The 24293-nt window shown below is 50.6% G+C and overlaps 1 protein-coding gene across 5 annotated transcripts in view; it reads right to left on the bottom strand.

Moving 5' to 3' along the window:
* PRMT7 (protein arginine methyltransferase 7) overlaps positions 1 to 24293 on the bottom strand; it is a 285356-nt gene that overhangs the window by 87313 nt on the left and 173750 nt on the right. For all 5 annotated transcript variants that reach the window (XM_075325675.1, XM_075325671.1, XM_075325672.1 and 2 more), the window contains exons 11-13: positions 19575 to 19704; positions 19096 to 19179; positions 8716 to 8763 (exon numbers count right to left, since the gene is read on the bottom strand). In XM_075325675.1, coding sequence (XP_075181790.1) covers positions 8716 to 8763; positions 19096 to 19179; positions 19575 to 19704 — 262 coding nt within the window. The remainder of the gene's footprint in view (positions 1 to 8715; positions 8764 to 19095; positions 19180 to 19574; positions 19705 to 24293) is intronic.

The raw sequence follows: 24293 nt of genomic DNA, 5'->3' as shown, positions 1-24293 counted from the left end.
TAAGAGCTAGAAGAAAAGGAATTTACGGTAAGTAACAAAATTCCCTTCTTCTTCGGCGCTCTATTGGGAGACCCAGACGATTGGGACGTCCAAAAGCTGTCCCTGGGTGGGTAAAGAAATACCTCATGTTAGAGCTGCAAGACAGCCCTCCCCTACGGGGAGGCAACTGCCGCCTGCAGGACTCTTCTACCTAGGCTGGCGTCCGCCGAAGCATAGGTATGCACCTGATAATGTTTGGTGAAAGTGTGCAGACTCGACCAGGTAGCTGCCTGGCACACCTGTTGAGCCGTAGCCTGGTGTCGCAATGCCCAGGACGCACCCACGGCTCTGGTAGAATGGGCCTTTAGCCCTGACGGAACCTGAAGCCCCGCAGAACGGTAGGCTTCAAGAATTGGTTCTTTGATCCATCGAGCCAGGGTGGCCTTAGAAGCCTGCGACCCCTTGCGCTTACCAGCGACAAGGACAAAGAGTGCATCCGAACGGCGCAGGGGCGCTGTGCGGGAAATGTAGATTCTGAGTGCTCTCACCAGATCCAACAAATGTAAATCCTTCTCATACCGATGAACTGCATGAGGACAAAACGAAGGCAAAGAGATATCCTGATTAAGATGAAAAGAGGATACCACCTTCGGGAGAAACTCCTGAATGGGGCGCAGCACTACCTTGTCCTGGTGGAAGACCAGGAAGGGAGCCTTGGATGACAGCGCTGCCAGCTCAGACACTCTCCGAAGAGATGTGATCGCTACCAGAAAAGCCACTTTCTGTGATAGCCTAGAAAGTGAAACCTCCCTCAGAGGCTCGAAGGGCGGCTTCTGGAGGGCAACTAGTACCCTGTTCAGATCCCATGGATCTAACGGTCGCTTGTACGGGGGTACGATATGACAAACCCCCTGCAGGAACGTGCGCACCTTGGAAAGTCGTGCTAGACGCTTCTGAAAAAAGACAGATAGCGCCGAGACTTGCCCTTTAAGGGAGCCGAGCGACAAACCTTTTTCTAACCCAGATTGGAGGAAAGAAAGAAGGATAGGTAATGCAAATGGCCAGGGAGACACTCCCTGAGCAGAGCAACAGGATAAGAATATCCTCCACGTTCTGTGGTAGATCTTAGCAGACGTGGGCTTCCTAGCCTGTCTCATGGTGGCAACGACCCCTTGGGATAAGCCTGAAGACTCTAGGATCCAGGACTCAATGGCCACGCAGTCAGGTTGAGGGCCGCAGAATTCCGATGGAAAAACGGCCCTTGGGACAGTAAGTCTGGTCGGTCTGGCAGCGCCCACGGTTGGCCGACCGTGAGATGCCACAGATCCGGATACCACGCCCTCCTCGGCCAGTCTGGAGCGACGAGTATGACGCGGCTGCAGTCGGATCTGATCTTGCGTAGCACTCTGGGCAAGAGTGCCAGAGGTGGAAACACATAAGGGAGCCGGAACTGCGACCAATCTTGCACTAGGGCGTCTGCTGCTAGAGCTCTTTGATCGCGAGACCGTGCCATGAAGGTTGGGACCTTGTTGTTGTGCCGAGACGCCATTAGATCGACGTCCGGCCTTCCCCATCGGCGACAGATTTCCTGAAACACGTCCGGGTGAAGGGACCATTCCCCTGCGTCCATGCCCTGGCGACTGAGGAAGTCTGCTTCCCAGTTTTCTACGCCGGGGATGTGAACTGCGGATATGGTGGAGGCCGTGGCTTCCACCCACATCATAATGCGCCGGACTTCCTGGAAGGCTTGCCGACTGCGAGTCCCGCCCTGGTGATTGATGTATGCCACCGCTGTGGAGTTGTCCGATTGAATTCGGATCTGCTTCCCTTCCAGCCACTGCTGGAAGGCTAGCAGGGCAAGAAACACCGCTCTGATTTCCAGAACATTGATCTGAAGGCTGGACTCCTGCTGAGTCCACGTACCCTGAGCCCTGTGGTGAAGAAACACTGCTCCCCACCCTGACAGACTTGCGTCTGTCGTGACCACCGCCCAGGACGGTGGTAGGAAGGATCTTCCCTGTGATAATGAGGTGGGAAGAAGCCACCACTGCAGAGAGTCCTTGGCCGTCTGGGAAAGGGAGACTTTCCTGTCCAGGGATTTTGACTTCCCGTCCCATTGGCGGAGAATGTCCCATTGAAGTGGACGCAGATGAAACTGCGCAAACGGAACCGCCTCCATTGCCGCCACCATCTTCCCGAGGAAGTGCATGAGGCGTCTTAAGGAGGGCGACTGACTCTGAAGGAGAGCCTGCACCCCCGTCTGTAGTGACCTCTGCTTGCTCAGCGGAAGCTTCACTATCGCTGAGAGAGTATGAAACTCCATGCCAAGATACGTTAGTGATTGGGTCGGTGACAGATTTGACTTTGGGAAGTTGATGATCCACCCGAACGCCTGGAGAGTCTCCAGTGCAAAATTCAGGCTGAGTTGGCATGCCTCCTGAGAGGGTGCCTTGACCAATAGATCGTCCAAGTAAGGGATCACAGAGTGTCCGTGAGAGTGCAAGACTGCTACCACTGCTGCCATGATCTTGGTGAACACCCGGGGGGCTGTCGCCAGACCAAATGGCAGAGCCACGAACTGAAGATGTTCGTCTCCTATCACGAAGCGCAGAAAGCGTTGGTGCTCCGTAGCAATCGGCACGTGAAGATAAGCATCTTTGATGTCTATTGACGCTAGGAAATCTCCTTGGGACATTGAGGCAATGACTGAGCGGAGGGATTCCATCCGGAACCGCCTGGCGTTCACATGCTTGTTGAGCAGTTTTAGGTCCAGAACGGGACGGAAGGAGCCGTCCTTTTTTGGAACCACAAAGAGGTTGGAGTAAAATCCTCGGCCCCGTTCCAGAGGGGGGACAGGGATCACGACTCCTTCTGCTCTTAGAGAGTCCACCGCCTGCAGCAGGGCATCTGCTCGGTTGGGGTGTGGGGAGGTTCTGAAGAACCGAAGTGGAGGCCGAGAACTGAACTCGATTCTGTACCCGCGAGACAAAATGTCTGTTACCCACCGGTCCTTGACCTGTGACAGCCAAATGTCGCAAAAGCGGGAGAGCCTGCCACCGACCGAGGATGCGGAGGGAGGAGGCCGAAAGTCATGAGGTAGCCGCCTTGGAAGCGGTTCCTCCATTTGCTTTCCTGGGGCGTGAGTGAGCCCGCCAGGAATCTGAGCTCCCTTGTCCTTTCTGAGTCCCTTTGGACGAGGAGAATTGGGGCTTGCCCGAGCCTCGAAAGGACCGAAACCTCGACTGCCACTTTTTCTGTTGAGGTTTACTTGCTCTGGGCTGTGGTAAGGAAGAGTCCTTACCCTTGGACTGTTTTATGATTTCAGCCAATGGCTCACCAAACAGTCTGTCTCTAGATAATGGCAAGCTGGTTAAGCATTTTTTGGAACCAGCATCTGCTTTCCAGTCCTTTAACCATAAGGCTCTGCGCAAAACCACAGAATTGGCGGCCGCCATAGAGGTACGGCTCGTAGACTCTAGGACAGCATTGATAGCATAGGTCGCAAACGCAGACATTTGCGAAGTTAGGGACGCCACCTGTGGCACTGCTGGATGCATGATAGCATCCACCTGTGCTAAACCCGCTGAAATAGCCTGTAGTGCCCACACGGCCGCGAATGCTGGAGCAAACGACGCGCCGATAGCTTCATAGACAGATTTCAACCAAAGGTCCATCTGTCTGTCATTGGCATCTTTAAGTGAAGCGCCATCTTCTACTGCGACTATGGATCTAGCCGCCAGCTTGGAAATTGGGGGATCCACCTTTGGGCACTGGGTCCAGCGTTTGGCCACTTCAGGGGGAAAAGGATAACGGGTATCCTTAGAACGTTTAGAGAAACGCTTGTCTGGATGAGCGTCGTGCTTTTGGATTGATTCTCTGAAGTCAGAGTGGTCCAAAAAAGCACTTAATTTACGCTTGGGATACAGGAAATGGAACTTCTCCTGCTGTGCAGCTGCCTCCTCTGCAGAAGGGGCTGGGGGAGAAATATCCAACAGCCTATTAATCGCCGATATAAGGTCATTAACCATGGCGTCACCATCAGGGGCATCCAGATTGAGAGGGGCCTCAGGATTAGACTCCTGATCACCGTCCTCAGTCTCATCACAGAGAGACTCTTCTCGCTGAGACCCTGAGCAGTGTGATGACGTCGAGGGTCTTTCCCAGCGAGCACGCTTAGGCTGCCTGGGACTGTCATCTGAGTCAGAGACTTCAGCCTGTGATGCTTGAGACCCCCTTGAAGTACGGATTAGTTCCAACTGAGGGGGACCAGTGAGCATAGCCACAGCAGTGTCCATAGTCTGAGGAACTGGCCTGGCCTGCAAGGTCTCCAGGATCCTTGACATAGCCTCAGACATTTTATCAGCAAACACTGCAAAGTCTGTCCCCGTCACCGGGGCAGGGTTCACAGGCGTCTCTGCCTGGGCTACCACCACAATAGGCTCTGGCTGGCGAAGTGCCACTGGGACTGAACATTGCACACAATGTGAATCATTGGAGCCTGCTGGTAGATTAGCCCCACATGCAGTACAAACAGTGTACACAGCCCGTGCCTTGGCAGCCTTGCGTTTTGCGGATGACATGTTGCTGCGTCCTCAGAGCAGTACAGAGTGTCCAGCCAGAAGCGACCTTACAGTGCACTATATAAATATATATATATATATATATATATATATGGTACCAATAAAGAAGTACACTAATATATCACTGAGGCACTAGTGGGGCCTGCACTACTGTGCAGCTTACCACCCGCTTAGGAGCGGTGTGTGGTCGCCAGAAATCCCTCTAGTCTGGGTCTCCCAGAGCCTGCTGCCTCCTTCCAGCCAGATCGCATGTGTAATGGCTGCCGGCGTCCTTGTGGAGAGGGGGGGCGGGCCCTGGGCGTACACCGACGAAGAGCGGGAAGTCTGCTTCCCCTTGTGCCTAGTGAGAGGGCTGGAGCATGTAAATAAGGCTCCAGCCCTCGGCGCAGCCATTGAGCAGCGTCTCTCCCCTACCCTGATTGACAGGGTGGGGGCGGGAACGAAGCGGCGCTAGGCCGCAGAAGCCGGGGGCTAAAGTTAAAAACGCCGCCGCCGTACAAGCGCGGTCGGCGCCAAGCCCCCGGCGCACTACAAGTCGCAGCTGCGCCGCCGCTCCAGGAGCGGTCGGCGCAGTAGTTCCCAACACACAATCGTCACTCAGCAAAGCTGCAGTGACCTAACCCCCAGCGTACAGCGCCACTGTCCCCGGCGCACTATAACGCTCAGCAAGCCCTGAGAGTGTCCGTGCCTGCCGGGGACACAGAGTACCTGAAGTTGCAGGGCCATGTCCCTGAACGGCACTCCCGCTCCCAATCCAGCAGGTTCTATGGGTCTGTGGATGGAGCCCGGCCCCAGGGCTTGGGGGCCGGCAGGATCCCACTTCCACAGAGCCCCTCAGGGGGATGTGGAAGGAAAACAGCATGTGGGCTCCAGCCTCCGTACCAGCAATAGGTACCTCAACCTTACAAGCACCATCACGGGTGAGAAGGGAGCATGCTGGGGGCCCTATATGGGCCCTCTTTTCTTCCATCCGATAGAGCCAGCAGCTACTGCTGACTACAAACAGTGGAGCTATGCGTGGATGTCTGACCTCCTTCGCACAAAGCAGAAAACTGGTGAGCCAGTGATCCCACTGGGGGTGTATAGCCAGAAGGGGAGGGGCCTTACACTTTTTAGTGTAATTGCTTTGTGTGGCCTCCGGAGGCAGTGCTATACACCCAATCGTCTGGGTCTCCCAATAGAGCGCCGAAGAAAAGATTTTACTGTGAGAACCCAAAATCTTCTTTTCTCTGTTGGGGGACACAGGAAATCTTGGGATGTCCCAAAGGAAAGAACATAATGGACTAGAAAAATAGAAGAGCAGAGGTGAGATTCTCAGTTTGGAAACCAGCCAAGCACTGTAATTTGCAAAACCTTTCTGCCTAGGCACAAAACTGCCAAGGAAGAAAGGTAAAAAAGAAAGGAGACAACTTCGATCTCTTGAAGGTTGATCCAAATTGTTTGCTATCTTGACCCAGTGTCTAATTGTCTGGAGCATGCTGTTTCGATTCACATGAACAAGAGTCCCCATCTCTGTAGAAAAGTTCTCTGCTGTTTTTCTTGGAACTCGATCACTGACTTTCCACTACATGTTGCCCTTCATCCAAGCGATTCCCTTTGTATAACAGCCTCTTCCTAGTATCTTAGTTTTGGTCTGGTGGCAGTGTTCATTCCTCTTTTTTCGTAAGCGACCTTTCAGATCATCGGAAGATCTTTATGATGGATGCTAGTTTGCTGAGTTGGGAACTGTATTCCAGTTCAGGATGGCAGTTAGGCTCAGTTCACACACTGCGTTTTTTTTACGCTGCGTGTGTTTTTTGCGGCAAGAAACGCACAAAAACACACCCGCGTCAAAAAACGCGGCAAAAATGCATGCGTTTTTACCGCGTTTTTGCTCACTGCGTTTTTATGCGTTTTTTTTTATCAGTTTACAATGCCATTAAAGATTGTTGAAAAAAAAAAAAAAAAAAAAAAAAAAAAAGGTCTGATGTCATTTCCTTCTTCAATATGTTCTTCATTCTCCACTAGTGTATGCAGGAGAACAGACAGCTGAAGAACTACAAGGCTCAGCATGCTCCATCCAGGACTGTATGCTGGGGGAGAGGCAGGGGGAGCAGAACTACAAGGCTCAGCATACTCCATCCAAAAATGACGTGGGCTTCACCATATTTTTGTATGTTAGCCGGATACAGCAGGCAGGTACGGGCTGCCCCCAACCCCCAGCTGCCTATGTGTACCCGGCTGACGTGGGCTTCGCCCAATTTTTGAGTCCAGCCAGGTACAACTAGGCAGCTGGGGATTGGAATCCGCAATGCAGGGTGCCCAAGCTTTCTGGGCACCCTCGCTGTGAATTGCAGTCCGCAGCCACCCCAGAAAATGGCGCTTTCATAGAAGCACCATCTTCTGGCGCTGTATCCAACTCTTCCAGCTGCCCTGGTGACGGGTGGCTCACTGGGTAATAATGGGGTTAGGGCTAGCTGTGTATTATCAGTTGGCCCTAAGCCTGAAATTCATGAATTCATGATGTCACGCCAATATTAGACATGGTCACCATGAATTTCTAGTAAAGATAAAAAAAAAAAAAAAACAACACAGAAAAACATTTTTATTAGAAATAAAACACAACACAATTAGTGACTCCATCTTTATTGAAATAAAGAACCCCCCTCTGCAGTAATCCTGGGTCAAGGGTCCCGCGCCATCCAATCCGGATCCAATATCATCTGATCGGTTTGCTGGAAGGCAAAGCGATCAGATGTGTCAGGTTCAAGGGCCTGAATCACATGACACAGCAGCTGATTGTATAAACGGCTTTTATACAATCAGCTGATGCATCAGTGCAAAAAACAAAAAAAAAAAAAAAAAAAAAAAAAAAAAAACTACACACGTCTGTGCAGCGTCGAACTGACTACCGGAGGAAACTCCAGTAATGCCAGGCCTGGACTCAGGTACCTGCACTGCACTCCGGAGCTCTCACCTGAGCTCCGGCGTGCAGCCTGGACTTTACAGCGAGCGCCGAGTGATTGATTCCCCGGCACTTGCGGTTCAGTTCATGACAGCTGCAGACAGGCCGGGGTAATCGCTGGTGCTTTCACCTGAACTCCGGAGATCACCCCGGCCTGTCTGCAGCTGTCATTAACTGACTGCAAGCGCCGGGTAATCAGTCACTCTGCGCTCGCTCGCTGTACAGTCTAGGCTGATGCATCAGTGCAAAAAAAAACAACTACACACGTCCATGCTGACTCCTGTCCGACCGCTGCAGGAGCTGCCAGGAATCAGTGATGAAGTCTCCTGACAGCATCAGCTGATAGCCGGCCGGCGTCACCGCAAGACTTACGATCAGCTGATGCGTCAGGTGACCGCATCAGGTGATCACCGCCAGGTTCTGCAGCTATCGTATGTGCCTGGGAGCCGGCACACAGCTGGAACGGGGGTGGCGGTACCGAGAAGAGGAGCTTGGAGCATGGCACCAGTAGTCTGCAGACAGGTGAGTATGAGATTTTTCTACTGTTTACTTTTGATTTAGCAGCCGCTTCCACCTCCCGCACGGAAGCGGACATGGCACCGGGCGGGAAATGGAAGCAGCGGTGGCGGTACCGGGAGGATTCACGCTTCTGTGTTTACTGACAGAAGGCATCCTCTTCCTGTACATGTCACTTTTCTACCCAGCCCTTGCGTTTATAGCTGCGTTTTTAGTCATAAAAACGCACTAAAACGCAGCTAAATTTGTAATTTGCGGTTTTCATTGTGTTTTTGAACATCTCATTGAATTCAATGGGTGGAAAACGCAGTGAAAAACGCAAAAATAATTGACATGCTGCGTTTTTGTGGTGCCCACAAAAACGCAGCTAAAAAAAACAAAAAAAAAAAACGCTGTGTGCAGACAGCAAAAATGAAAACTCAGACTTTGCTGGGGAAGCAAATTCATGCAGTTTTCTGAGCAAAAACGCACCCGAAAAACGCTTTCAGGACATCAGATCTGTTCATTTACCTCTTCCCCTCTAGTTAGGAGCCACACCATTCACTATTCACCAAGGAGAACACAATCCTGATTGGTCACAGCAGAGGTATCTGGTTATGTACTCAACAATGTGTGCCGGTGTATTTAGTAGTTCACATTTCTGTAGTAAGCTCGGAACCGCCGACTGTATATTCAGGATGTGATGACCACACTAACCTTGTCCATGAGCTGATGAGCCACAGAAGAAGACTCTAATGTAAACACCTGGAAGAGGAAGATGTCATTATCAGATACAACAATGCAAAACATTTTACTTGTAATAAACAAGAAAACAAAAATATATAAATCCGACATCATTACTTATGGACTCAGGATTCAACTTCAGGTTTGGGATTGCTCCAATCTATACAGATTCCCGATAGCAGTGCCTTCAGTACCAGTCTGGTGGTAGCAGACTACAGCCAGACTTGTGCTATGCTGGAGAGGTCCAGACTCCAATGCTGTAATAATGGGGGCTGCAAATCACATACAGGCTACTGTTATAGGTGTCACTGAACAGCCAGAAGTCAATGCTATGGGGTGGGACACTGACTGTCACTATTGTGGGGTGAGGGCACAATATGTCACTATTGGGAATGTGCCGGATATTAATACTGTGAATATGAAGGGGAACTTACATGTCACCAGTATGGGGGGCACTGGATGTAAATACTGTAAGAGACTTTACTTTCCTTTTTAAAGGTAAAGTGTCACAAATTGTTTATCTAATGTTTCGACTTAATGTTAAAAAGTTTATTTATTGAGATTATAGCAACATGTGACATTAAAACTTAACTTTTAATTGGGTTCTATAAAATTGTATCTATATGTGAAAAACCGTGATCCACACACCGATTTAAAACCTGAAAGTGGTGAGGCCAATCAAGGATTATGGCGCCATCACCTTCATTCAAAGAGGGTGAATATTAAATTCGCCCAAAACATATAACACAGGTGAACAGAAGGGTGAGATACCCTATATAAGAGTGTCCCCTCCAATGTTAATAGCTGGGGAAATGATGGATATATATGACCTACAATAATATAGGAGGTCTATGTCAAATACCCCAGAAAAAATCTATCATAGATGATATTAGGCATAAATAAATGCCTCCATAGCTTATAGATCGCACGCTGTGAATTCACAAACTAAGGGACACCTTAATAGGCATACACAATGAAAATTGCAGTATCCAACAGATGGTGACTATTGGTTAATATAGTACTTACAACAACCACTTTGTCAATCAATCAACAAAAATGATATGGATACTGCAAAAGTATTAAAGACACATAATTGGAATAGTCTCACCCAATTCTTGTATCCCGATAGGGGTCAAGGTTCTCCTGTGTTGCTGAGATCCATATGTCAGGAAAACGGGAGTGGTGGCTTGGTCACTGACCCTGTTAGGGATAAAGCTGACCCTTCTTCCACATAAAGCTCCCGCCCTGACAAGGGCAGTCCACAGCTGGCCCTGTTGTGGCAAGCCCCAATATCCAGACCAAGTGCCTCCCGACGCGTTTCTCATCATATGTTCATCAGGGGAGACATATGGCACTTGAAAATAGCGGCGATGGCTCGATATAGAGCTCAACCCTGCATGGCCTGGTATCAAAGATAGAACATTGGCAGGGCGGGAGCTTTATGTGGAAGAAGGGTCAGCTTTATCCCTAACAGGGTCAGTGACCAAGCCACCACTCCCGTTTTCCTGACATATGGATCTCAGCAACACAGGAGAACCTTGGCCCCTTTCGGGATACAAGAATTGGGTGAGACTATTCCAATTATGTGTCTTTAATATTTTTGCAGTATCCATATCATTTTTGTTGATTGATAGACAAAGTGGTTGTTGTAAGTACTATATTCACCAATAGTCACCATCTGTTGGATACTGCAATTTTCATTGTGTATGCCTATTAAGGTGTCCCTTAGTTTGTGAATTCACAGCGTGCGATCTATAAGCTATGGAGGCATTTATTTATGCCTAATATTATCATCTATGATAGATTTTTTCTGGGGTATTTGACATAGACCTCCTATATTATTGTAGGTCATATATATCCATCATTTCCCTAGCTATTAACATTGGAGGGGACACTCTTATATAGGGTATCTCACCCTTCTGTTCACCTGTGTTATATGTTATGGGCGAATTTAATATTCACCCTCTTTGAATGAAGGTGATGGCGCCATAATCCTTGATTGGCCTCACCACTTTCAGGTTTTAAATTGGTGTGTGGATCACGGTTTTTCACATATATATACAATTTTATAGAACCCAATTAAAAGTTAAGTTTTAATGTCACATGTTGCTATAATCACAAAATTATACATGTAAGAGTTCTCTTCTGCTACCTACTGGTGTGGATAGTTTTGCTATTTTTATAAAGTTTATTTATTAGTGAATAATAATATTAAACAATGTAAAAAAACTGTTTTGAACTTTTTAACTCCGCCATTTGAGCTGTCATTTTTATTAGCTGGTGAGTAAATGTCAGAGCACGACACACACAGCAAATACAGCATAAATATAGGAGACTGTGATCGGTGTCAGATCCCATCGCTTATACTGTGGATCCCTCAGCTCTGAAGTGGGCACACTACCTGGTGTGCCTAGATCACAGAGGAAAGTTAGCCCGGCACTGTGCACTGGGTTATATCTTCCCTCGTTCACCTGTAATGACTCTGAAATGAGCTTAGCCCATCATGTCATTGCGGCGCTAACCTCATAGTAACTACTGGAGAGCACAGAACCAGGCACCAACGCTGCAGCTATTTCCAGTGACATGTACTCATTGTTTGATGAAGTCACCACCACAGTCCTGGTGTCTGGAACATCAAAGTGCTCTCTGCTAACTACTGTGATCTGAGCAGGGAAGTCAGTTCATTGCAGCACTCAGATGGACGTAATTACCAGTCAACACAGGTCCGGGCACCATCCATGACTGCGGCAGTGACTTCATCCAGTAGCGAGCAGAAATCAAAGAACAAAATCACCACCTCACTGCTGGTACCTGTATCTGACTGGTAATTACTGTGGTTTGAAAACCACGAGAACTCAGATCACAGTAATTATCATTTGAGCAGTGTATCTAATCCCATGTGTGATACAGTCCATAGAGCCATGTATCTAACCCTAACATGCGTGATGCAGTCCACATAATCAAGTATCGAATCCTACCATGTGTAACAGTCCGCAGACCTAAGTATCTATTCCTATAGTGTGTGATACAGTCCACAGAGCCATATATTTAATCTCATCATTTGCTATACAGCCTGCTGAGCCATGTACCTAATCTTCTCATGTGTGTTACAGTCCACTGAACATCTTATGCTACCATGTGATACTATCGGGTGAATTGTGTATCTAATCCTATCATGTGTGATACAGTCCCCAGCACCATGAGTCTAATCCCATCAACTATGAAAAAAGTACACATATCAATGATCTAATCCTATCATTTGAGATACCGTCTGCTGCGCCATGTATCTAATTCTATCATGTGAAATACTAACTGCTAAACTGAGTAATTACTTTGATATGGGCAGTGCAGCTGCATTGATATGACTGCTACACTAAGATCTCTGTAAAGATCAGTGAGCAAGCACAGCGTCAACTAACAAAATCAGTGCTGCCAGTCGTCTTCGGTGACATTATCCCCATGTCGCTATAACCTTGCAGTCAGCAGTAATTTCTCAGCACTATGATCTAAAAATTAATTCTCCTTTATCGTTTTGCAAACACCCAGACAGGGAGGAGACGTCAGATGCCTGGGAGCAGATCCCACCCATATTTACTGCTGTTGTAACGTAAGCTAACACTACACTATACTTTTGGAACAAATTTCAGTGGTTGCTGCCCCTAGTATGTAACAGAAGAAAAACGGATTTTTGTGTTCTCACCGTAAAATCGCTTTCTCTTAGCCATCATTGGGGGACACAAGACCATAGGTGTTATGCTGCCTATCCATAGGAGGACACTAACTAGATGCAAAAGCATAGCTCCTCCTCTGCAGTATACACCCCCTGGCTGGGCCAGGCAACCTCAGTTTTAGTACGCAAGCAGTAGGAAAAAAAACAGTAAAAACTTCTCAACAGAGGAACATGAGAAAAGAAGATTCATAACCAAATAAGGTACTGAGAGAACCAAGGCCCAACAGGGCAACAGGGTGGGTGCTGTGTCCCCCAATGATGGCTAAGAGAAAACGATTTTACGGTGAGTACACAAAAATCCGTTTTTCTCTGACGCCTCATTGGGGGACACAGGACCATGGGACGTCCTAAAGCAGTCCATGGGTGGGAAACATAAAAGACGACAACACAACCCAAGGACTAGGAACCAGTCCCAGACAGCCTGGAGCACCTACTGAGAGAGGTGCTCTACTGCCGTTTGCAGAATTTTCCTACCCAGATTTGCCTCAGCTGAAAACTGGGTATGGACTCTCTAATGCTTTGAAAACGTATGTACGCTAGACCAGGTCGCAGCCTTACACACCTGTTCCACTGAAGCCTGATGCCGAATGGCCCACAAAGCGCCAACTGCTCGGGTGGAATGAGCCCGCAGCCCACTAGGAATGGGCTTGAGTTGCAAGCGGTAGAATTCCTGGATCGCAGAGCGAATCCAGCGAGCCAGAGACGCCTTTGAAGCTGCCTGTCCCTTTTTAGGCCCCTCAGGAATGACAAACAAAGAGTCCATTTTCCTAAAAGGGGGCTGTCCTGGATATGCAATATCTGAGAGCTCTGACGAGGTCTAACGAATGCAGCGACCTTTCCACCCTATGAACTGGGCGTGGACAAAAGGAAGGCAGAACAATGTCCTCGTTCAAATGAAATGGGGTAGGAACCTTTGGAAGAAAATCTGGAAGGGGGCGCAGAACCACCTTGTCCTGGTGAAAGATCAGAAAAGGCTCACGGCAAGAGAGTGCTGCCAGCTCCGAAACCCGTCTGATGGACGTAATTGCCACCAGGAATGTTACCTTCCAGGACAGAAGAGCAAGGGAGGATTCCTTGAGAGGTTCAAAGGGAGACCTCTGGAGTCCGTCCAGAACGAGATTGAGGTCCCATGGGTCCAGCGGCCGTTTGTACGGGGGAACTAGATGGGAAACGCCCTGGAGGAAGGTCTTGACTTGCGGTTTTGAGCCAGGCGGCATTGGTAGAAGATTGAGAGCGCTGAGATCTGCCCTTTAAGGGAACTGAGAGCCAACCCCGCTTGCAAGTCAGACTGTAAAAAGTCGAGAATTCTGGGGATGGCCAGAGCCATAGGCTGCACATTAGTTTCCCTGCACCATGAAAGGAAGATTTTCCACGTACGGTGGTAAATGCGGGATGAAGCAGGCTTTCGGGCGCTGATCATGGTGGAAATAACCGCGGGGGAGAATCCCGCTCTTGTTAATACCCATGTCTCAATGGCCATGCCGTCAGCTTCAGGGCTCTGGAGTTCTGATGGGAAATGGGCCCTTGGGACAGCAAGTCTGGGATGTCTGGAAAGCGCCACGGTACGTCTGCGAGCATTTGTACTAATTCGGCGTACCAGGCGCGCCTGGGCCAGTCCGGTGCTATCAGTATCACCAGGACTCCCTCTGCCTTGATCTTCCTGATTACCCGCGGCAGCAGGGGTAGAGGTGGAAATATGTAAGGCAGGCGGAAGTGGTGCCAGGAGCAGACTAGAGCATCCGCGGGTCGCGTGACCTGGCTATGAACGCGGGTACCTTTGCGTTCAACCTTGAAGCCATTAGATCCACGTCTGGTGTGCCCCAGCGAGTGCAGATGTGTAGAAACACTTCTGGGTGGAGAGACCATTCTCCGGCGGCCAGGCCTTGGCGACTTAGAAAGTCTGCTGCCCAGTTCTCTACCTCCGGTATCTGTACCGCTGATATCACTGACCCCATCGATTCGGCCCAGCTGAGGATTTTGTGGGCCTCGAGATAAGCCGCTTTGCTGCGGGTGCCCCCCTGCCGATTGATATAGGCTACAGCTGTCACATTGTCCGATTGGACTCGAATCTGATGACCCACTAGCAGAGGGCAGAACGCCCTGAGCGCGAGGAAGATCGCGCGGATTTCCAGGATGTTTATGGGTAGGGAAGACTCCTGGGGCGTCCAACGTCCTTGAGCAGTGTGGTGCCGGTACACTGCTCGCCAGTCTAGGAGGCTGGACTTCGTGGTCAGGACCAGCCAGTTCACTGGGAGAAAGGATCTCCCCTTCGATAGGGGTGAGGACCGAAGCCACCAGCAGAGTGCGTACCTGACTGAAGGCGTCAGGTGAAGATGTCTGTCCGGGGAGAAGAGGCTCTTGTCCCAGGCCGCTAGAAGGGCTAGCTGCAGTGGGCGGAGGTGCAGTTGAGCAAAGGGTACTGCTTCCATAGCCGCCATCATCCTGCCGAGTACCTTCATGCTGAATCAAATGGAGCGAGATGGAGGACGTAGAAGGCAGCGTACCGCTCGTTGAAGAGCGATCGCCTTGTCCAGGGGGAGGTAGATCAAGCCCCGACGGGTGTCCAGGGACATGCCCAGGAAGGTGATGGATCGTGATGGGATCGGGGATGATTTGTCTAGATTCACTAGCCACCCTAAGCGGGATAGTGTGTTCACAATGATCTGTACGCTGGCTGAGCAGTCGCGGAAGGAGGGGGCCTTGATGAGGAGGTTGTCCAAGTAAGGGAGAACGACTACTCCCCTGGCGTGAAGGACGCTCATGGCGGCCGCCATGACTTTGGTGAAGACCCTTGGTGCAGTGGCAAGGCCAAAGGGTAGAGCTACGAATTGAAAGTGGGAGTCCTGAACTGCGAAAGCGGAGGAATTTTTGGTGATCTGGGGCGATGGATATGTGCAGGTACGCCTATGTCTATGGAGGCGACGAATTCCCCTTAAACCATGGATGCAATAATGGACCTTAGGGACTCCATTCTGAATCTCCGTACGTGCACATATTTGTTCAGGTGTTTGAGGTCCAGGATGAGTTGAACTGACCCATCCTTTTTGGGGACCACAAAGCGGTTGGAATAAAAACCTCTGACGGGACAGGTATTATCACTCCTGCTGTTTGGAGCGAGTGGATTGCTGAGGAAAAAAAAACCTTTGCGTCGTTTGAGTCTTTGGGGGTTTGAGAGAAAGAACCGACTCGGGGGTCGGGTCCGAAAATCTATGTGGTAACTGGAAGACACAAGGTCTCGCACCCATTTGTCGTCTGTGGCGGCAGCCCAGATGTGTTGAAAGCCGCAATCGACCTCCTACAATGAGTGTGTCTTCCGGGGTGCCAAAGGAGTCATGAGGGGGGAAAACATCGTGGACGAGTCTCCCTAATCCTGGACTGTTTCGGTCTAGGCTGCCATGACGAAGTGGGTTTCGGGGAGAGCTGAGGTCGGTCGGTCCGTGCGTAGTCCGCGGTTGGTGGCGGGGGACAGCACGGGATGTCGACTACCCAAATGAGTTCCGAAAGGAGCGGAACGAGGACGTCTGGTGAAGGTCGTCCTGGACTTCAGCTGGGGGAGGGAGGTACTCTTTCCTTACGTGGCGTCAGAAATGAGCTTGTCCAGCCGTTCACCAAACAATCGGTCTGGAAAAAAGGGAAGGCCCGTGAGAGACTTCTTGGAGGCAGAGTCCGCTCGCCATTGTCGGAGCCAGAGAGCTCTACGAATGGCTATGGTATTTGAGGCGGCAAACGCTGCGCAGGTAGCAGCGTCCATGGAGGCCTGCATGAGGTACTCCGCCGCAGCGGCAATTTGAGCTGTTACCTCTGTGAAGGTATGAGTGAACTGGGATTCCTCAAGCGAAGTGTTAACGGATTCTGGCCAGACCGAGATCGCCTTTGCGACCCACACAGAGGCAAAGGAGGGCGAGAGGGAGGAACCCGCAGCCTCAAAAGCAGAGCAGGCGAGGTGCTCCACCTGTCTGTCGGGTCCTTGAAGGAGGAACCATCGGGCAAAGACAGGAGCGTCTTTGTGGTAAGGCGGGAGACCGGGGGGGTCAACTGAGGGCAGATCAGCCCAGCCCTTAGGGGCAGGTGAGGCAAAAGGGTACCGGGACTCCATGATTTTTCGGTTACCGAAGCGCCTGTGAGGCTTCTCCCTTTGTTTTGTGAGGATATCCTGAAACTCTGGGTGATGAGCGAAAACCTTTTGGGGTTTCCTTGCCCTCTTAAAGGAGACCGCATGGTCAGTGGTAGTGGATGGGGGATCTTCCACATGCAGAGTTTGGTTGATTGCTGCTATAAGGGAGTATATTGTAGTTTGATCATCTGGGGAGGCTGAAACCAAGGAATCCTCTTGGTATAAACAGCATTCTCCCTCCTCCAGCTCTTCAGAAACCGTGGAGCGTGTGGGAGAGCCTGCCCTGTGTGCTCTCGAAGGAGAGCCCTGGGAGTCATGAGAGAGTGCTGGAGACACCCGGCCGTGTGCTCTTTTCCTGATCCCTGCAACCGGTGAAGCATGTGCCCGGATTACCTCAGAAGGATCCTCCATAGGGGTATCCTCAGGCTGCGTTCCGTCCAGGGGCCCAGAAGGGTGTGGAGGACGACATTGCATAGCCAGCACCAGGTTCTATGACAGTTTTTCCATGGATTGGGACAGAAACTGTGCCCATTCCTGTGGGCTGGGAGCCCTAGGCTCAGGGCTGAAGGTTGCGGCGCCGTGGTGGCGGGGGGGTCTTGGGGGGCTATAGGGACACAGGAACCACAGAGAGAAGAGAAGAGGTGTGTTTACGTGGTAGCTCAGCGTGGCAGGCAGTGCAGGCTGAATAGTAGACTCTGTGAGCCTTAGCGCTCTTAGTGCCCTTAGAATTCTGCATGTTCCTGATAGGAGTATGCCAGGAGGGGGAGCAATGGTCAGCAGAGCTACAAGTGAAGCAAGTACCTCACCAGAATCAGCCGATGGCCCTGCGTCCTCAGGAAGAAGTAAGCTTGTGGAGATTTTCGCACGCTTTCCTGGGGGGGCTTATCGCGGCTGCGGGGGGGGGGGGGCGGGGCTTAGCGCTAAAAGAGCGTCAAGATTAAGTCAGTGTGCCCCCCTGCTGTCGGTAGCAAAATAGCAAAAAAACGGCGGGAAGGGAGCTTCTGTGACATCTCCCTCCAGTCAGCACACAGCTTGTCACCGAAGGATAATCTATGCCGGCTTTCTGCAATCAGAGCCACAGCCCCCCGCCACCTCTGTGCAGGATTTTTTGCAAACAGCGAGGGACTTCCCCCCCCCCCCCCCACCTCCAGCCAGCAAGCTAGAGAAAAAATTAACACTGTGTGTTCAGGATCCCTGGGGCTCTCCTCCTTGCAATCAGCAAGGGACTTCACCGTTTTTTCTCCCTTTGTCTGGGAAACCAGTCAGGGGGGATCTCACCTTAAACGCTGCCTCAGTCCAGGCAGTGGGATATAGCAGAGTCAGCCTGCTGTGCCCGGTCACACAGTACAATATTCAACTCAGAGCCTGCAAAGAGGGGCTGAGGAATTGTACTTCTGCCCTGGGCTGTGGAAAATCGGTGTTTGTGGGACCCGTCGTCCAGTGAGATGCAGCCCAGGATCCAGCGTCGCAGGAGGGGGTACGTGGAGGCAGCACTCCGCGTTCCCGCCCGTTGATAGTATTGGGAGATCGGTCCCAAAAGGAAACAGTAGCCCTCAAAAGATAACAAAACCTTGAAAGATGTGCCTCCTACAGACAGTAAGGCCAGTTTCACACATCCTTCTTTTTGCCGGTTTCGCGGATCCGGCGCGCTCCCGTACAGTGAATACAGTACAATGACAGCGCAACAAGCGCCAGTCACGTGCTGTCATGTGACCGGCGCATGTGACCCGGAAGTTACAGCGCTGTCATTGTACTGTATTCACTGTACGGGAGCGCGCCGGATCCGCAAAACCGGCAAAAAGAAGGATGTGTGAGTGAGCCCTAAGCTAAAACTGAGGTTGCCTGGCCCGGCCAGGGGGTGTATACTGCAGAGGAGGAGCTATGCTTTTGCATCTACTTAGTGTCCTTCTATGGATAGGCAGCATAACACCCATGGTCCTGTGTCCCCCAATGAGGCGTCAGAGAAATATCTAATTTTTGTACATCATTTTTCATTTTTAATAACCATAAAAATACGGCAAGAAAAACTTAACACTAAATAATTTCCAATTAGCCATGGGTTGAAATTTTTTTGGGAGGATGACACATCCTCTAATGCAGGGTTCCCCAACTCCAGTCCTCGAGGGCCGCCAATAGTGCATGTTTTCAGGATTGCCTTAGCATTGCATGGGTGTTGGAATCATCAACTATGCAGGTGATTAAATTATCCCATGTGCAATACTAAGGAAATACTTAAAACATGCACTATTGGCGGCCCTTGAGGACTGGAATTGGGGGCCCATGCTCTAATGGGTCAGACAAAGCCACATATCAGACGGCCTAGACTGCTATGAAACATTATTATTTCAACTCTAAACTTGAGAAATTAACTTACGAGATTACACAGCAAATATCTTTTCAGATTCACTATTCTATTATACTACACAGTATGTCTAAAAAAACTGAATGCAAGTCATAAAATGAGAAATCAAGAGATCAAACCCATTTGGATAATAAGCAAGATCATTACCTGTGCTGCCCCAACAGAGTGTGCCAGCATGGGCAGTGTGCTGCCATCACTCACACACAAACACACCGTGCTCGGGGTCAAGATCTGGAAGGGAAGGTAATAAACATGTGAAAAACAAGGAAAATCTCAAAATCAAGCTGATCAGATCAATAGCAATCTTGAACACAATATCCTAACATTCAGATAATAGCACACCGCTCCTGGACAGACCCCACTGCTTAATTCTGCACTCAAACTGTGAACGCTGAAATTAGTCAGCGAATGATTAGCTGCAGCGCTCATGTGACAACCTCACCATATGCTCACTGCAGTAGACCAGATGGGAGGAGCAGTGACAATCTGGGAGGGGAGTATCCAGTTTTAGTATTTTTCCCCTTCCCCGGCCCATTAATAAGGGGTTGTCCAGCAGTGGATATTCCCCTGTGACAAGTAATTATAACGGATTCATACATTGCGGTATTTACCGCAGTAAAACTCACCTCCTTTAAAGCTTTCTTGTACTTGTCCATTCTGCATAGATCATTTAGTTCCCCAAATCGTGCACGGTTCCAGGTGATGTGCGCCCCGCAGTGACAGGCAGGACTATCCGTATAACTGGTATCTGCTGCACTAGAATGGTAATATAGGAGACAGAATGGCTATGTGATCTAACTAGAGTATATCCTTTACATGCAGAAGCGGTACATCAGATGGGCCAAGGGGACTAATGCCATCATTTCTGTAGAAAAAGATCTTTGCACACTGCTTCATATTTATCAATTCCATCTGCAGACTGTCTAATCTAATAATGTAATCCACTACACTGGGTGAAAAAAAAGTGTTGGGTCCGCCTGGTGGGCTTCATCCTCTCCGCAGACACTAGGCTGCCCAGTTTTAGCCTAATATGTATCAGATCAACATTTTTACTTTTTAATTTTTTCTTAGTTGTTGTGGACGTCGTCCACATTTCTTTCTCTATCCCAGGGAGATCACACTGTGCCCTCCACAGTAGTGTACCTTCCTTCAGGTACCATAGGCTCACTGTCCCCAAAAAAAGCTGTGATTGTAGAGTTCTATGAGGCCACCAAGAGGATGACTCACTGAGCGATCGAGGACATCAGGTAGGTATAAACTCCGACTCATACTCCCAGAACTGTCCATTCGCTTATGAATTCACACATCGAGTCTCTTGTGGCAAAAAACTGAGCTGTCTAATGTCTAAGGAGAGGGAATAGCCCACCAGGAAGACAACACGTTTTTCACCCAGTGTCGACCCTCCAAGTGAAAGGGCGTATACCCACTCAATGAGAATCCAACACATTCAATCGCTATACAAAGTTATTAACACATTCCCAGAAATTTCCATGGAATGTAAAAAAGAGAATTTTGTTTACTTACCGTAAATTCTTTTTCTTATAGTTCCGTATTGGGAGACCCAGACAATGGTGTTTAGCTTCTGCCTCCGGAGGACACACAAAGTACTACACTAAAAAGTGTAGCTCCTCCCTCTGAGCTTATACACCCCCTGGAGAACCAGATCAGCCAGTTTAGTGCAAAAGCTGAAGGAGAATAGCCACCCACAAGTAAAGCAGAGCAAGAACCGGAACAACCGGAGACTCTGTCCACGACAACAGCCGGTGATAAAACGCGGAACAAGAAATTGCCAACAGGCAACAGGGAGGGAGCTGGGTCTCCGCTGGAACAGCACTGACAGAGCCGAGACTTGTCCCTTGAGAGAGTTGAGGGACAGTCCCAGCTGCAGACCGGACTGTAGAAAGGACAGAAGGGTCGGCAAGGAAAAAGGCCAAGGAGGATGGCCGGAAGAGCGACACCAGGACAGGAAAATTTTACAAGTCCTGTGATAGATCTTGGTGGAGGAAGACTTACGGGCCCGAGTCATAGTGGAGATGACTTCAGGAGGGATACCAGAAGCCGTCAAGATCCAGGACTCAAGAGCCACGCCGTCAATCTGAGAGCCGCAGAATTCTGGCGGAAAAACGGACCTTGTGAGAGAAGGTCTGGACGGTCCGGAAGATGCCACGGCACCTCTACGGACAGATGGAGCAGGTCTGGGTACCAAGCTCGCCTGGGCCAGTCCGGAGCAATGAGGATGACTCGACGGCCCTCCATTCTGATCTTGCGCAGGACTCTGGGCAAGAGAGCTAGAGGGGGAAACACGTAGGACAGACGAAACTGGGACCAGTCTTGAACCAGAGCGTCCGCGGCGAATGCCTGAGGATCGTGGGAGCGAGATACGTAAACGGGAACTTTGTTGTTGTGACGGGATGCCATTAGGTCCACGTCTGGAGTGCCCCATTTGCGGCAGATTGACTGAAAAACTGCCGGGTGCAGGGACCACTCGCCACTGTCCACGGTTTGACGGCGGAGATAATCTGCCTCCCAGTTTTCCACGCCTAGAATGTGGACTGCGGATATGGTGGACTTTGAGTCCTCCGCCCATTGAAGGATGCGTTGTACCTCCAACATTGCCCGGCGGCTGCGTGTCCCGCCTTGGTGATTGATGTAGGCAACCGCTGTCGCGTTCTCTGACTGGACTCGGATGTGCTTTCCCGCCAACAGGTGGTGAAAAGCTAGGAGAGCCAGAAGCACGGCTCTGGTTTCCAGCACATTGATCGAGAGGGCTTACTCGGACGGAGTCCAAGTGCCCTGCGCTCGGTGGTGGAGACATACCGCTCCCCAGCCGGATAGACTGGCATCCGTGGTGAGGATCACCCATGACAGGGCCAGAAAGGAGCACCCCTGAGACAGAGAGAGGGGCCGAAGCCACCACTGAAGAGAGCTCCTGGTCTGTGGCGACAGAGCCACTAACCTGTGCAAGGAGGAAGGCCGCTTGTCCCAACAGCGGAGAATGTCCAGCTGCAGGGGACGCAGATGGAACTGGGCAAAGGGAACAGCCTCCATTGACGCCACCATCTGACCCAGCACCTGCATCAGGCGCCTGAGGGAATAACGGCGGGGCCTCAGCAGAGAGCGCACCGCCAGTTGGAGGGACTGCTGTTTGACTAAGGGCAACTTCACAAGTGCCGGCAGAGTCTCGAAACTGCATCCCTAGGTACGTGAGACTCTGGGTCGGAGTCAGAGTGGATTTGGGAAGATTGACAAGCCACCCAAATAGGGCTAGAGTGGCGAGAGTGAGCGAGACACTCCGCTGGATGAAGCCTTGACTAGAAGGTCGTCCAGGTAAGGAATCACTGCCAACCCCTGGAGGTGCAGAATCGCAATCACTGCTGCCATGACCTTGGTGAACACCTGAGGGGCCGTGGCTAACCCGAAGGGGAGAGCCACAAATTGGAAATGTTCCTCTCCGATTGCAAAACGTAGCCAACGCTGGTGTGAAACTGCAATTGGCACATGCAGATAGGCATCTCTGATGTCGATGGCTGCCAGGAAATCCCCTTGGGTCATTGAGGCAATGACTGATCGCAGAGACTCCATGCGAAAATACCGCACCTGAACATGCTTGTTGAGAAGCTTGAGATCCAGGATGGGCCGGAAGGAACCGTCCTTTTTGGGGACTAGGAAGAGATTTTAGTAGAAACCTCTGAACCGTTCCCGGGCGGGAACCGGTACAATTACTCCGTTGGCCTGCAAGGATGCCATGACCTGAGAGAAGGCGGCGGCCTTGGAGCAGGGGGGAGTTGACAGAAAAAATCTGTTTGGCGGGCTGGAAGAGAATTCTATCCTGTAGCCGTGGGAGATGATATCCCGCACCCACTGATCGGAGACGTGTTGAAACCACGCGTCGCCAAAGTGGGAGAGCCTGCCACCGACTAAGGATGTTGCTGGAGCGGGCAGATAGTCACGATAGCACCTCCTGCGGTCTTTTGTGGACGCGCTTTTGGGCGTCACTTGGATTTCTGGTCCTTGGCTGAGTTAGTGGACGAGGCCGAGGGCTTAGAGGACGACCAGTTGGAGGAACGAAAGGAACGAAACCTCGACTGATTCCTGCCCTGGACAGGTTTCCTGGTTTTGGTTTGTGGCATGGACGTACTCTTCCCGCCAGTAGCTTCCTTAATAATTTCATCCAGCTGTTCACCGAACAGCCGGGACCCAGCAAAAGGGAGTCCAGCAAGGTACTTCTTTGAAGAAGTATCTGCCTTCCACTCTCGAAGCCACAAGATCCTGCGGATAGCGAGGGAATTAGCCGAAGCCACCGCAGTGCGGTGAGAAGCCTCCAGCATGGCAGACATGGCATAGGATGAAAAAGCTGAAGCTTGGGAAGTTAAGGTAACCATTTCGGGCATAGATTCCCTGGCGAGGGAATGCATCCCCTCTAGAGAAGCAGAGATAGCTTTGAGAGCCCACACTGCTGCAAAAGTCGGGGAGAACGAGGCCCCTGCCGCTTCATATACAGATTTGGCCAGAAGGTCAATCTGGCGGTCAGTGGAATCCTTAAGAGAGGTGCCAACAGCCACCGATACAACGGTCCGGGCTGAGAGTCTAGACACCGGGGGGGTCTACCTTTGGGGAATGAGCCCACTCCTTGACCACCTCAGGTGGAAAGGGAAAACGGTCATCAGAACCACGCTTTGGGAAGCGTTTGTCAGGACAGGCCCTGGGCTTGGTCACAGCGGCCTGAAAACTGGAGTGGTTAAAGAACACACTCTTTGCCCTTTTAGGCGAGGTAAACTGGTGCTTTTCTGCCAGAGAGGGTTGTTCCTCTGATACTGGCGGATTGAGATCCAGTACAGAATTAATGGACGCAATCAAATCACTAACATCTGAGTCACTTTCGGACAGATCAATGGGGTACATGGAGGTGGCCTCCGAGCCCCCCATAAAGGCATCCTCCTCGTCCTGCGAGTCAGTTCCTGAATCAGAGCTGCGGGACGAGGAAGGAGAGGGAACCCTGTGTCTCTTTCTTAGAAGGACGGGGTCTGGGACCAGATGATGAATCCTCTGTGAGCTCCGGTCCTGAGAGACCCCTAGCAGCAGAGGCACCCTGTGAAGGGGGCTGATGCATATTCAGCAAAGTCCTGGACAGAAGTCCCATGGAGTCGGCAAAAGACTGGGAGATAGACCTAGAAAAGGATTCTACCCAAGTCGGGGGTTCAGCAACAGGAGCAGGAGCAGCCTGAGAGACCCCTGGGAGTGAGATTCCAGGCTGAGGCACCGTCAGGTTAGAGCAGGCATCACAATGTGGATATGTGCTCGGTTCAGGCAGTAGGAGCTTACATGCAGTGCATACTGAATACAGC

Source organism: Anomaloglossus baeobatrachus, chromosome 10, assembly GCF_048569485.1.
Source record: "Anomaloglossus baeobatrachus isolate aAnoBae1 chromosome 10, aAnoBae1.hap1, whole genome shotgun sequence".
In the NCBI taxonomy this organism is placed as follows: Eukaryota; Metazoa; Chordata; class Amphibia; order Anura; family Aromobatidae; genus Anomaloglossus; species Anomaloglossus baeobatrachus.
The sequence above is the reverse complement of the archived record's forward strand: the minus strand, read 5'-3'. Positions and strand labels throughout refer to the sequence as shown.